We start from the raw sequence: 14,999 nt of genomic DNA on the forward strand, positions 1-14,999 counted from the left end.
TTACTCCAAGATAAGTCCACCAGCCTGAGCTGACATTTTACCGAGGATTTCTTGCTGCTCTTCTTGTCTTATGCGACTAGGAATTCTGTCTTTGTTTAACCAGAAACATTTCTGTGTGTCATGACTAACAGTTAAGCCCTTGTAATGCATAAATCCAAATGGCATAATTGTAAAGAAATGTGACATTTAAGAAAACACTATTTTAAAATTTCGGGGATGTTGGTGTGTGTGTGTGTGTGTGTGTGTGTGTGTGTGTGTGTGTGTATTCCTTTCAGTGTGTGAGAGTGGATGTGCACATGCTATGGTGCATGTGTGCAGGTCAGAGATAACCCCCAATGTCAGACTTCACTCTCATATATTTATAGAAGTACCTCTGTTGTTTTGCCCCTGAGAACAGCAGACTAGCTGGCCCATGATCCTCCTGGGATTATCTTGTCTCTCCCTCCTATTTCACTACAGCTGCACTGGGATTTCATGCCTGTGCTATCATACCTGGCTTTATGTGTCTTCTGGGAATTCAAATTCAGGTACTTATGCTTGTGGGACAAATGAATTTCATTCACTGAGCCACTTCCCAGGCCAGAAAATACGTTTAAAAATGCATAATACAGTGAATTAACATAGCAGCTATAAAATAAAGTCAGTAAGCATGGAGGAATTTCTTGAAAGGATTCTTCATATATGGTAAGAACACCCAATATTCAAGGGATGGCAGGTTGTTTTGTACGTATGTGTGTTTTCACAATGGGCTTCTATAAAATACAGTGGTTTGGCCTTCAGTGTCGTCATGAGCAAATACAGAAAGGTCAGATCATCTCAAATGAACATGAAGAAAGTAACAGCTCTGCTCCAAAACATTTGTTCTACTGACAAACATTTATAAATAAAAGTGACAAGAGGGCTGGCGAGGTGTCTCAGTAGGTGAAGTTCTTGCTACCAAGACTGAGACTTCAGTTTTATTTCCTGGATCCACACGGAGGACGAACTAGCTTTCTGCAGATTGTCTTCTCACCTCCACTTGAATACCCTGGTATGTACACAAATACACACACACACACACACACACACACACACACACACACACACACACTAAAATAAAGGTAATAAAAATTTTAAGGTGATAAAATTTTAAGGTGATAAAGTACAATTTACTTCTGATAAAGTTTCAGTCTGATTTCCTGCTGTTTGATGGCTAAATTTTATTGAATTTGGCAAGAAGTGACTTGTGTCCTTTTCCTATGGAGAATGAGACTCAATTTTTCTTTTTGCCAAGTGTGTTGTTGAAAATTTGCTTTATTCATTTTTATGTAACCCCTTTCTCTGAAGTGAAACTAGGTAGGTTTGAGGATACTAGTTGAGTTTTAATAGCTGAGTGCAATTTTACTTATTTATTTGATGGCATTTTGTGGTGCCACCATCTCCAGGTTTCTATGTTACATAGAGTGAAACAATGTTACATTTGTTCTAAATCTAACGAAAAACATAATACATCTTCATGCCCCAGTTTTGACAAATGATAGGAATTCTTGCACAGTAGCCCATCATTACAGTCTTTTTTCCCTGCAAAGATTAGACTGACTACACATCATCTTAGTTTTCTCTCCAATTGAAATAAATTTTAAGCAACTGAACACTGCTGATTATTTGGATCATTGACTAAATTAATTTATAGATTTACAAGGCAGCCTCATGCATGTCCAAACAACACTGCAAGTTATAATCACTGTGGTAAATAAAAAAAGGAAATCAAAGCTTGGCGATTTTGACCTCTCAGGAGGTCACTCAGCACAGGACATCTCACTCTAGCAGAAGCAACATCAGGGCTGCCAGTTGGAGTTTTTAGTCTTGTCCCTTAACTTGCTGACCTAGGACACCATAGGTACTTAAATACAGATGAGGATCCTGCAGGATTCAGTGGTAATTACCACCCTGTCCCTGGGACAGTTACAGAACTATTATTCTGACTACTTTCGTTCTTATTTAAACTTTTGTTTCTAAAGCTATGAAAGACTCTTTTGTCTGGAAACAAAGTGTCATGTTATGAATTATGTAACAAAGATGATCTTCAGTGACTCACAGCTTTCTAACTTTATCCCTTACATCATTGTCCTTAAGGAGGCAAAAAATTTCAGCTGATTTCTGGATTTAAAGTTTGGTATTTCTACTGATGATTGATATTAAACTATCGCCACTCAGCTGAGATCACTAGCTGTTCTGACGTTGCTTAACATACATCAAAGTGAAGCATATTTATTTCCAATTTAACAATGAAACTTTCCTGTGTTTTCTATCAATCAAATGAACAAGAATCATGTCTGTTTCAAAATGTATCTAGTTTCTGTCTCCCTGCCTAAACAATTATCTAAATTCTACCAAAATATTTGGTTAATTACCAAACACTAGAAGCAAAAAGGGTTTTGGAGGGTAACTGCACTTAACCAATGCCATTTTCCCGTAACTATGTGTTTTATAAAATATACTTAAATACAATGAAATCTATTATTTATCAAAGTAGCAAAGAATCATATAGATCAATCTGCACATGCAAATCAGTGATTGATATCTCACTGAAAGAATTTTGTAGTTAAATGTATATTTTAAATTTTTATTATATTTTATACATTCTCTCTCTCTCTCTCTCTCTCTCTCTCTCTGTGTGTGTGTGTGTGTGTGTGTGTGTGTGTGTGTGTGTGTGCATTCACATGTCATAATACACAGGAGGAAGGCAGATGGTAACTTGCAGGAGTCTGTTCTTTCTTTCCGTAATGGGAGAACTTGGGATTGAACTCGGTTTGTCAGCCTCGGCGGTATATGCCTTTAGCTGTTGAGGAATATAGTTGACCTAATTTCTGTATATTTTACTGAGAATTTCTTTGATAGTACCATGTCTAATCATGTGAACCTTTATGCTTTGGTACCAATAATAGAGAGTTCTGGTGAATGTATTTAGATGTTGGAGTTTGAGCCCCCTTGTTTTAGAGAACTCGTGCATTCTAGATTGTCTTCCATCAAAGAAAACAGGAAAACAGGGCATGAAGGTCCACAGAGGCATCTCCATGGCACTTACTTGGTGGCTAGGATCATCTTTTTTCGTGCTGTCTGTTCTTTCTGTTCCATATGTTGTCTGGCGAGATGTTCTCCTACTGCCTTGGCTGGGAACTCTGTTTCACATGTGTAGCCAAAATCCCGAGCCAAGTGCAAAGCCTCCCCTGTTGGCAGAAAACACAGGTCACTGTCTTACACATAGCCTACCTTATAAGAGCAATGCTGGGAGTTTTCCCAACTCTCACACATGGCTGTGTTCAGATGCATTATTTTGTTTCTATCCAATTTATACAATGTAAGAAAAACAATGGGAGGGAATGTCACCTGGGAGGAATGCCAATGGAAACAAGGGAATAGAGAACTTTCTAGGCAAAACTGTGGAAAACTGAGAAGAAAAATAGGACAAAGGCAAGACTCAGGAGTTTTGACCCTTTTCTGTCTTATGACCTGACAGAAGAATGGCTTCCAAGATTCTATTTGCTCTTTCAGCCCGATGTCCATAATCTATAAAGGAGCCATTCTGACGGCTTTTCCATGAGACTGATCAAAATATCTAGCAGTGGGCTTAAGAGACTTTGAAAGTTGTTACACTTAGTAAAATGGAATAGTTACACCAATTTCACATCGCTCTGTTAGAGATAGTTTATTATGTGTATAGCACTATCAGCATCAGGCCTTCCAGAAGACTCTGAAATACTGCTCTATTTCAGACAATGCAGAACATAGTAAAATCATAAACATGTTCTGTTTGTCCACAAAATCTTGATTGCAAGTAAAATTTTAAGGAGTGGGGTAAGAATATCTTGCCAAGAAACTATTATTTACTGAAGGAGGACAGTGTAAAGATCAGTGTTTTAAAAAATTAGGTAAGCAAAAATCTTATCTGATGGGTAAACTTGATTTAAAAATCCAACTTTCAGAGTTAGAACAGTTCAGTCATAAACTGCTTCCCTACCATGCACAAGGCATGAGGTTTAATCCCCAGCACCACAGATATCCATGTGAGCAAGTGCATACCCACACACAAATATACAAATTCCATCTTTACAACATATGTACTAAGTGACAACTTTATTCAAGGCAATCTTGTGTATGCGTGTGTACACACTGGTGTTTGACCTGCATGTTAGGAATTGTTCTGAGTTATCATGTACTGAGAATTGATTCTGGATCCTCTGGAAGAATAGCCAGTGCTTTTAACCACTGAGTCATCTTTCCAACCCATATTCAAGGCAGTCTTAATCAGGTGTTATAGGGAAGACAAAGTGGGCCTCAAAATACTGCTATCTCCAGGTTGGGGACCCATGTAATTCAGTTGTTGGAATGCTTCCCTAGTGTGTATGAGGCCCTGGATTTGATTGCTAGCCAGCTTAGCACAAAACCAAGCAGCTAAAGAGCTAGCTTGAGGCCAACTAGGGCTACATGAAACCCTGTCTAAAAGCCAAGTGCGGTGAACATGACAAAATGACTCAATGGATAAAATTCTTTCCTCATAAACCTGAACATTGAGTTCAATCCCTGGAGCCAACAGGAAGGTGGAAGGAGGAATAGATTTTACAAGATTATCCTCTGACCTCTGTCTAGTATGTACACACACACACACACACACACACACACACACACACACGCACACACACATGCACACGCACACGCACATACACACTGAAACAGTAATGACAATACTAGAATCCATAACAGTAAGAAGAAATTGAATACTACACTAGTAGTTTATGCTTTTCATTGTGTCTTTGTAAGCACTGTATATAGCCTTCCCATGTGCATTGGTGTTATGGGGATAGGAGATGTGGTATTACGAATATCAAATGATTATTAGAGTGTTTTATAATAGTTCAGAGAAGGTGGTAATCATGGAGAAGTGAATAAAAAAAACAGGTTGATGACAATATCATGTGACCCTTATTTAATAACTGTCTAATGTCACACTCTAAGCAGTTACAGACTTGAACTTGCTGTGTGCCCACAGAATAACAGACTAGTTGATGAATGGACACCAGGAGTGCATAAAGATAATTCAGAGGCTATGTTAAGAGGAGAGCCACTCATAGATATGAAGAGATGAATACAGGCAGGCTAGGTGACATCATTAAAATGATCTTAGTAAAATATGGTTTTTCTCTTAAAAATAAGCCTTTCAGTTTGGGAAATATATGTTCACAAAGTTAGCAGCTATACAAAGCAGGAAGGCAGCTGAGAGTCACATAACACGAAGAAACTAATATTCAGGAAGTAGTCTTCACAAAAAAGATACTCGACTTTTTTTAATAGCTAAAACTTATAATAAAATTTTTCTCAGGTACACTTTTGAAAACACAGAGCAAAGCTGAAGGAATTTTACAATAAAAACCCATATGTCCCTTCTCTGTACACTAAGTGTGCTCTATCACATAGCTATTCTTTATACTACACCTCTATCCTTGTTATTTTCAGAAGAAATAATACATTTCATTCATCTCTTAAAAATATGTTTGTATATCACTAACTGGGGCTCCATATTTAGTCTTTTCAAATTTTTCCAACAAAGTATGCTAAATAAAAGAAGCAAGACTAGGGACACTTCAATCATGATTTGTGGGTATGATGTGTATATATGTTGGCTGAGAAAGAGTGAAAGGGAATGAGAGCATCCTCAGGTCAGGGGTGTGTGCATGCTAGGCAAGTATTTGTACCCTTGAGATACACCTTTACCCTGGTATATATGCTTTGTGTCTACTGGATAAATATAAACTGTTGGAGCATTGGAGAAGTGGCTGAGCAGTTGAACATGTACACCACTCTCACAGAGGATCAAGTTTATTTCCCAGCACCCACTACACGACTGCCTGTAACTCCAGTTCTAGGAGATATCATACCCTCTTCTGGTCTCCACGGATACCTGTGCTCATGCACATCCCTACACAGACACACACAATTCAAACTAAGATCATTTTTAAAAAGAAGTTTTTTTGTTTGTTTCTGTTTTGCATGAAGGGTTCCTTTTTGTCTATTTCAGAAAAGAGCATTTGAACAACGAGGTAACCTGCTGTATCTGACAGATGTAACTGGAAACTGGCTTGGAATTTTCAAAGTGAACAAGTATCAATAAATGTTTAAAATGCAGTTTCATTGATGCAACTATATTTATGTTTTATTTATTATCAATAGATGCTAATCTCACCAGTGATTTTTCTCATCTAATCTCGTGTGTTGCAAACATTTCTCTCCTTCTCAAAATATGAGATAACCTATTCTAGAACTTTTTAAAAGAACCTAACTCAACAGGGATAAAAGTCTCAATGAAACAAGACTATCAGTACAGTCGCATTTTGCGAATTGGCTGGCTAAGGCATGCCCCACACAGCACAAACAAGCAATGCTAAGACTTGTGTGGAAATATCAAATTTCTCTCCATTTAAAACAGAGGTGCTATGACTAAATATGAAGGGTCTCTTTATTTATGACTAAATATGAAGGGCCCAGTATTTAATGGGGCCATTGTTTTGAGTACTGCTATAATGAACAAGCAGCATTTTTAAAATGTTAATTATCAACAGTTTATCAGCCTAACTGATTCAAGAAGAAGATACATGCATATTTTTGAAGAAATGAAATAAAGATGTTTTTAAAGTACATAGTAATGCCATGCAGAATGCTCACTTTTACTTAAAAAAATGACAAAGTGAATTATTTTTGAAATTTCACACTTGGAAGATAAAAGGTTGGACCCATCAAGTAATGAATGCGATTACACCTGACCAGAGGATAAACTTGCAGTTCTTAGCAGGCAAAGGTCATTTCAAACCAGTCCAATGACAGCATGGACTGTGCGCCCTTCCCCCTTTGAATAGCAAGCCAAGTTGCATCTATCAGAGAAGCCGCACAATCCATCATTCATACATATCCAGATATCTAAGACAGATCGGAGGTTCTCCACCTTCCAAAGGCTGAAACCGTTCAGTGCAGTTCCTCATGTTGTGGTGACCCCACAACCATAAAATTATTTTTGTTGCTTCTTTATAACTGTAATTTTGCCACTGCTATGAATCATAATGTGCTTTAGAAAGGTCTTAGGCAACACCAGTGAGAAGGTCCCTCGACCTCAAAGGGGTGCCACTCACAGGTTGAGAACTGCTGATATAGATAAACAGTACCAGTAAGAGGGCAGCATGCTTCTTGAGTTTTGCGAAAAACCTGATTCTTAATGATTTGTCCCATTTTATGCAAAGCTCTCACTGTGTGGTAGTTTTAAAAACAGTTTGAGAACAGCTGCTATTTACATTTACACTGACAGCCGGATCCTTCCTTCCCTTAGTTCTGTTTACTGCTTTCTTCGACTTGCAGTGTAACATTGTTACAGGATGTATACTGATGCCACATCAAAGAAGTGGCAAGTGAAGACATTCTGATATGTAGTTAAAGAGTGGGTATCATGGCACAAAAGCTTTGCTTTTGAAAATCTAAGAATGAATGGATAATGGAGCCATCAACCAAAACACACAGTATTCTATAACAATGAAACATACAAAGTGGAATTCTTCAGAGTGGGTATCTTAGTGCCAACAGGCTTAAGAAAAACAAAATTTAGTGTCAGAAAAGTATGTGGATAAGCCTCTACGAGTTTTGATTGTGGAAAAAAAGATCTATGAGTTTCTCTGACTTTGAGCATTGAGCAGTAACCTGTGGTGGAAAGAGCATCCTAGGAAGGACCAAAAACATTTCCCCTGCCTGTCTCATATGTGGCCACTGACCCCTTCCTTCTCTAAAGGATGGATAAGATGCTGTAGTACTGAGCAGGGTTAAACTTTCTGTTTATTTCATTTTAGTATGCCACTTGGACATTTACCCTTTAAGCACAAGCAGCAACATCCTCACTTTGAAAACTAAATTCATTTTATTTCATATCAAGTCTGTCTCAGTTGTTAAGTCCACACTAATGAGAGGAATGCTTGCAAAGGCTTTAGGGTGTGTGTGCCAATTGATAATGCATCCCCATCTGCAAAATGGGAAACCACAGAGGGATGATTCTGTGTTTTAGGTGATGATTTGTTAAATGATGCTCTTAAAAAGCAAATGGATTCCAAAACAACGCAACAAATGCCAGCCAGCATGCAACTTGCTTGCCAGGTTTCTGGGGACTCATTTTGCATACACCCAAGCAAAAGTAAAATTCTGAGAGAAAATATTAGAAAACAATTTAAGTGGGAAGTTAATGGCAAAGTGTTTTCTGATCAAAAGTCAATTGACTAGTGAGATTTGGGTTTCAAAAGGAATGGATCTTAATTTATTATTCTTAAAGATTTAGTTTCATTCACTTGTATGTGTGTGTGACTTTGTGACTGTGTGCCATGTGTTTATGGGTGACTGGAGGCTGCAAGGCATGGGATTTCCTGCATCTGGAGTTATGCGCAGCTTTGAGATGTCTGCACTGCAAGTCTCTGCAAATAAAGAATATGAAATTACAATTAAATCCTAGAGCTGAAGCACAAAGTTAACATTTCTGCTATGTGTTCAATCTTCTTCTTCTGCAGTCTACACAGCACTACCTCATTGCATCTTTGTTTTATAATCTGGCAATTTCTCTAGATAAATGATGATTATTTTCAAACATCCACATTGTGTTTTCCAAAGCAATAGTTCTGTACTTCCTCCAGTACCCTGCAATTATCAGAATACCTGATCTGTGACAACTGGTTAATCATCACAGTCTTGTTAGGCACTCCAACAAATATAGCACAAAAACCAAACAAAAGAAACTTTCTAGAAAGATTACCTTAATACTACAAACTCATGTAAACAAGAGTCAATCATTATGTAAGTGTAGCTGTTTAATAAAAACAAGCTACACTTGAAGACATAGTTTCTGAACCCTTGCTATACTTCTAGCTCATGGTTTTGCTTAAAAAAAAAACTATTAGATTTCACCAGTATCAGTTAATCTCTGGTATTAGGGCATGAGCCTTTTTCGAAAGCTCCTGAAATCGTTCTGTTCAGCTGTGGTGGAAAATCTCTCCCCTAAGAGGAGGGAAAAGCATATGCAGATGGACTACACATAATCCCCTGTAAGGATTCTGTGGGTTACATCAGGGAGGAAAAGCAGTAACCACCGAGTTACTGGTAAGTTGTATGAGTTCTGTCTAGCTGTATCTTCTTAAAAGACTGACATATTTGGCTGGTATAAGTTCTGAAAACAAGAAAGAAAATGTGGTAATAGGAATAAAAATAGCATGACTAAGGAAACAAAGACATTGTTCTACTCAAAAAGTATACTCAAATTGAGAAATGTACTTGTCTTTCAAGCTTGTAGGGAAATGGTGAATTATCAATAAAAGGTGTTGGGACAACTGGGTGGCCATCTGGAAAGAAATAAAGTTGGATGTATACCATATATCCAAGAGCAAAACAAATCCCAGATGGATCAAAGATTTAAGTATAGAAAGTTAAACCACAAAGTAATAATAAAAAGAAAAAAAAACTGGGAGGATTCTTTTGTGATTTTGAAACTGAAGGGCCCCTTTTGAGGTACTAAAATCAAAGTGGAATTTCAAATACTACAGGAGAAATATGATTTCATCAACAGGCATGCCAAATACCTGAAAATGTTGAGAAGAAGAAAGTAATAAAAGAGGACAATGGGATAGCGACTATGACTAGAGAACACTGTAAACATACACGTCTGAAATTATGAGGTAACAAATTTTAATGAAAGACTTAAACAAGCAAAAATGCCTGTATCAGTAAACATTTGAAATCTGGGGGATGGGGGCTGTAAGGAGGTTTGCAACAATTAGCTTTGCTATAATATAAAAATACCAAAAGTTACTTTATAAACACAAAGTCAGTGCATAGAAAGCAAAGCTCATAAATGCCTAAGCATGTGTTGAGTCTAGACTTTAAGAACATTCTTCTCCAATCCATCAAGCTAGCAAACATTAAAAATTTTAGAGCAAATCATTTATGTAAAAGTACAGGGAGGCTCTACCACTCAAATATCTTAACCACATTGAAATAAGACTACACATTTATAACAGCGACTAAGAATAACCTGTCTATAGGCTATCAAAATTTCAGACACATTATTCTTTGAGTCTGAAATATTGTTCCTAAGAATTTCCCATAGATGTTCTTGGTTGTCTGTATAAGTATGCCTACAAATACAAAGCTATTCATTGTAGCACTATTTAAATGGTCAAAAGCTGAAAATGTTTTAGATATATTAAATAAAAGACTCACTAAATTGCAGTGTGTGTGTGTGTGTGTGTGTGTGTGTGTGTGTGTGTGTGTGTGTATTCCTCAACACATAAGTACAACTGGCTTAATCTGTATATTGTTATTTGTATTTTAAAAACAATTAATGAAAAAAGATGCCTTGGATTTGAAAGAGAGCAAGGAGGAGCATATGGGAGGCTTTGAAAGGATTAAAGGGAAAGGGGAAATGATGTAAATATATTAAACTCAAAAGGTAAAAGAAATAATTAAATATAAAAATACATTATAATGTATTTACTCAATGTAATATCATCAATGTTTTAAAGAACCAACAACTCATATGTATTAAGAAAAGAATCGTTTTTAAGACAAAGTACAAACTCATATGTATTAGGAAAAGAATCATTATTAAGACAAAGTACAAAGACATAAAGTACAAAGTCATGTCATAGAATACTATAATTTATTTTAAAAATGAAATGAGCACATACATACGTATACTCTTGGAATGAAACAGAGGGATAAATTGCATTAACTTTCTTCTGTGAAAGCAACTAGCTGCCTTGGAAACAGAGTGTATATCCCTTCATAACATTTGGATTTTATATCATTTTCATGTGTTGTCTATTTAAAAATATATTCATAGCCACCGGGCGTTGGTGGCACAAGCGTTTAATCCCAGCACTTGGGAGGCAGAGGCAGGCGGATCTCTGTGAGTACCAGACCAGCCTGGTCTACAAGAGCTAGTTCCAGGACAGCCTCCAAAGCCACAGAGAAACTTTGTCTCCAAAGATCATATGTGTGTGTGTGTGTGTGTGTGTGTGTGTGTGTGTGTGTATCAGGCAGGGGTGGCACATGCCTTTAATACTTTTAATACCGGGTAGAGGCAGGCAGATCTCTGTGAGTTTGAGGCCAGCTTGGTCTACAAGGGATAGTTCTAGAATAGCTAGGGCTACATAGAGAAACCCTGTCTCGAAAAACCAAATATATATATATATATATATATGAATATATGTATATATATATATGTATGCATATATATATATATATATCTACATAAAGGAACAAAACTATTCCCTACCCTGTTCTTAAAAAGATTTCATTTTGAACTCAAGATTTTTTTGTGTATTAAACAAAGATAGTTTTAAAACTTTTTGTTATTTCAATACAATCTATGATTTAAGTTGTAAGAATTCCAAGAAATGTAAGGAATAGAAAAAAATCAAAATTAAGTCTTTGAACCACCCATAGGCTGGCCCACAGTCTTTTCAAAGCAAAATTTTAAAAAGAGAAAAGAAAGAAAGTAGAAAACAGTGTAAAGATGTGTAAACCCCACTGATTACAAGAGTGAGTAGTGACCAATGGGCCAAAGATGGAGGCCAACAGGCTCACGAGTACACTGGAATTCTCTGTGAGTAGGACAAGGTTCACCCACCCCCTTGAGCATGTTTTCAAGCAGAAAGGAAATTTTGTAGCATTCTGTTTCTTCTGCCTGGACAAACAAATACCCTCCTGCCCCACAAAATGGTAAAGAGGAGTGAGAAAAGGAGAGTAGCAAGGATGAAGACGGTTTAAGGAGATAATCTCCAAGTGGTATCCCTGTGTCCATGGCATCCTATCTGACAGACAGGTTCGCTGAGGCCAATAACTGAATCCTGAAAAAAAAGAGTCCTCAGATATTACATAACAACATTTAATTGTTACCTAATTACCAGTTATCAAAGCAGAATCTTATTCTTAGAACCTCTTTTTTTACTAAAAAGAAATTTATCAGTAATTCTCATTGGCCTGAAGGAATGAAAAAGCCAAAAAGAAACCTTAGAATTAGCGACTACCATAAGTTTTGTGATAATTAAATATATTGAGGTCAATTCCACTGTTAGCTTTGAAATGCAAAACTATGCCCCCAAGGACATGGCAGTGTCAGATTCTCTATGTGCAAAAGGGAAAACTGGGGTCCCCTGCTTGCTGTCCTTCCTGGTGGTTGTGTAACTAAAGTGAACACCAATCAGAGCCATCCCAGCCTCTCCCTTCACGTCACATGCAGGTTTAGAATGCAAGTGACCACCTTCATCACAGGATGCGACTAATGAGGGATGCGATGTGATGTTTTAGAAAGCTGCGAAGGAGCTGTTTGCATGCATTCCATGGTCATTCCAGAGTAGCCTTTTAGCTTCATTTATCAAAATCAGCCCCTGTTGCTCATGCCTGTGTGAAGGCAACTCCTAAACTCCCTAGATGTATGATAGGGCTGAGCACGGAGTGAGCAAATGGCACCACTCATACACAGGAGTAAGGATTCTAAGGGTCTTTATTTTGTTTTAGTTTCCTGTCTTAAAGTCGAAAGGAGTGGGCAATAGTTCTCACTAAAGTAAAAAACAAAACAAAAACAGACTACAATTCTTATAAACCCACAAGCCAGCTCTCTCACCTACAGGAAAGCATTTTCTGCTGTGTAAGTGATGTTCCCTTCATATCGGTAATGTAGCTGTCCAGGCTTAGGATCAGAGACACAGTAGACTGAATATTGATGATAAGATTACTTCTGTTAGGTTTGCGCAATGCCTTAGCTGGCAAAAGGATTGCTGTGCAAGAGGAGAGGCCTGAGTTTGCAAACCCAGAATGAAAATAGAGGTGGATAGTGCAGCACTTTTCTGTTATGCCTGCACTCCTATGGCAAGATGGGAAATGGAGACAGGAGAATATCTGGGAATTCATCAACCAGAATCACACACACACACACACACACACACACACACTTTCCATTTATTTTAAAGATATTAATCTATTATGTTTTGAGTGGAAGCACTTTGTAAACTTGGTCAGTAACTTTTTAAATATGCTGTTGATGACTACAAATTGGAAGAACTTTAGGGAATTAAGTAGCAGAAGGTTTATCAATATTTTATAACCTTATAGTTGGTAATAGGTATGAAAGAGGTGGAAATGCCTGCTTAGAGTTCATAGGGATGGCAGGGACACTGTGCAAGGTAAAAAACAGATTGAACCCTGAGCCTGTTCTCTCAAGTTAAGAATTGAGTTTAGGGCAGCTCACCATGCTACAAAAACAAATCAAAACGGAAAACAGACTTAGGGTTTGAAAAGTTGAAGGACTGGACTCTTCTCCCTGTGGTCTCCAACTGTATAATCCTATATAGAACAGTTAATCTCTTTGCTTTAGTTTTCTTGTTTGAGAATAGTGATTACTAAGACATACTGAGCGCTGCCTTTGGGCTCCTCCTCATGCAGATACTGTGCTGAATTCTCACCACAACCTCATGAGTAAGATGCTACTCCATAGATAAGGACAGTTACCGTGACTGATGTACCTCCCTGTAGTAAGTGATAGGTAGACATGACTTCCGACAGGTGTGCTCATCCCCAGAAGCCACACTCTTAACTCTTTGAGGCTTAGGTGAAAGAAAACTAGAGTATAATAATTAATCAGCTTTAGGTGCTTCTGTGCCACCTGGGTGATGTGTTTAATTGAAGTTAATGTCATCTAATACAGTGTTGTGCATATATGATATTAGACTATCAAAACATTATCTTTTTGAGAATATATATTTTAGTAAAAGAATTCATTACATTAATTTTTTATTTTCTGTGGGAGGGTTGAGGGTGCATGTGCCACAGCAACCTTCTGGAGTCAGGTGATCAAACTCAGGTCATGAGACTTGTGGCAGGCATCTCTATCTTCTGAGCCATGTTACCAACCTATGGTCACTCGGCTCTTTTCTTTATATATTCTTGAGTTATTGCAGAGAAAACTTTTTTCAGAGAGAGAGAGACAGACAGAGACAGATAGTCACACACACACACACACACACACACACACACACACACAGAGAGAGAGAGAGAGAGCGTGAGAGAGAGAGAGAGAGAGAGAGAGAGAGAGAGAGAGAGAGAGAGAGAGAGAGAGAGAATGAATGTTTTCTAGCACTCTAGCACAGCCCAAGCTCAACCTACATTCAGGTTCGGCCAAGTGATGAATTTTCATGTAGTAAATAGCAGACAGGGTATGATGATGGGTTCTGGTCCTTTACTCTCTTCAAGCTGTATCAATGAGGTTTTTGGAACCTAGAGACATGTGCAAGTACAGACAGAAAAGAACTCTGGGTTCTTGGTCCCTGATGAAACTGCTAAAAAGACTGCTAATGAGGAATATGTTCAACTGTGGACAGAAAAAAAGCAAGCTTCCCTTGTGTTAAGCTGCTGAACACAGGAAGAGAAATATCAGGTGTAATAACTAGCATTCCCCCAGTTATTGTAGATACCAAGATCCTTGTTTGTAAATGAGGGAAATGGCTCATATATGGATTTTAGACATAGAGCAAAGATTACTAGCCTACAATCCACACTGTCAGAGAAACTAGTAAACAAGGAGGACCCTCACAGAGACATAGATGGTCCCCTGGAGAAGGGGAGAGGGACAAGATCTCCTGAGCTAATTGGGAGCTTGGGGAGACAGGAGAGGGAGTTAGGAGAAAGAGAAGGGGAGAAGGGGAGGGTAAAGGAGGACATGAGTGACCAGGAAGATTGAGTCTGGGGAAGAATAGAGTAGAGCAAGAAAAGAGATACCATAATAGAGGGAAATCTGGCACTAGGGAAATGTCCAGAGATCTACAAGAATGACTCCGACTAACAATTTAAGCAGTAGTGGAGAGGTTACCTTAAATGCCCTTCCCCTTTATCAATAATGAGATTGATGACTACATTATATGCCACCCTCAAGCCTTCATCCAGTAGCT

General features: G+C 37.9%; 1 protein-coding gene across 2 annotated transcripts in view; it reads right to left on the bottom strand.

Moving 5' to 3' along the window:
- The window catches only part of Tfap2d (transcription factor AP-2 delta), a 52,193-nt gene that overhangs the window by 17,839 nt on the left and 19,355 nt on the right, over window positions 1-14,999 (bottom strand). For both annotated transcript variants that reach the window (XM_027392769.2, XM_035453491.1), the window contains one exon: window positions 3,068-3,209. In XM_027392769.2, the coding sequence (XP_027248570.1) occupies window positions 3,068-3,209 (142 nt within the window). The remainder of the gene's footprint in view (window positions 1-3,067; window positions 3,210-14,999) is intronic.

The sequence above is a fragment of the Cricetulus griseus genome (assembly GCF_003668045.3).
Source record: "Cricetulus griseus strain 17A/GY chromosome 1 unlocalized genomic scaffold, alternate assembly CriGri-PICRH-1.0 chr1_1, whole genome shotgun sequence".
Taxonomy (NCBI): Eukaryota; Metazoa; Chordata; class Mammalia; order Rodentia; family Cricetidae; genus Cricetulus; species Cricetulus griseus.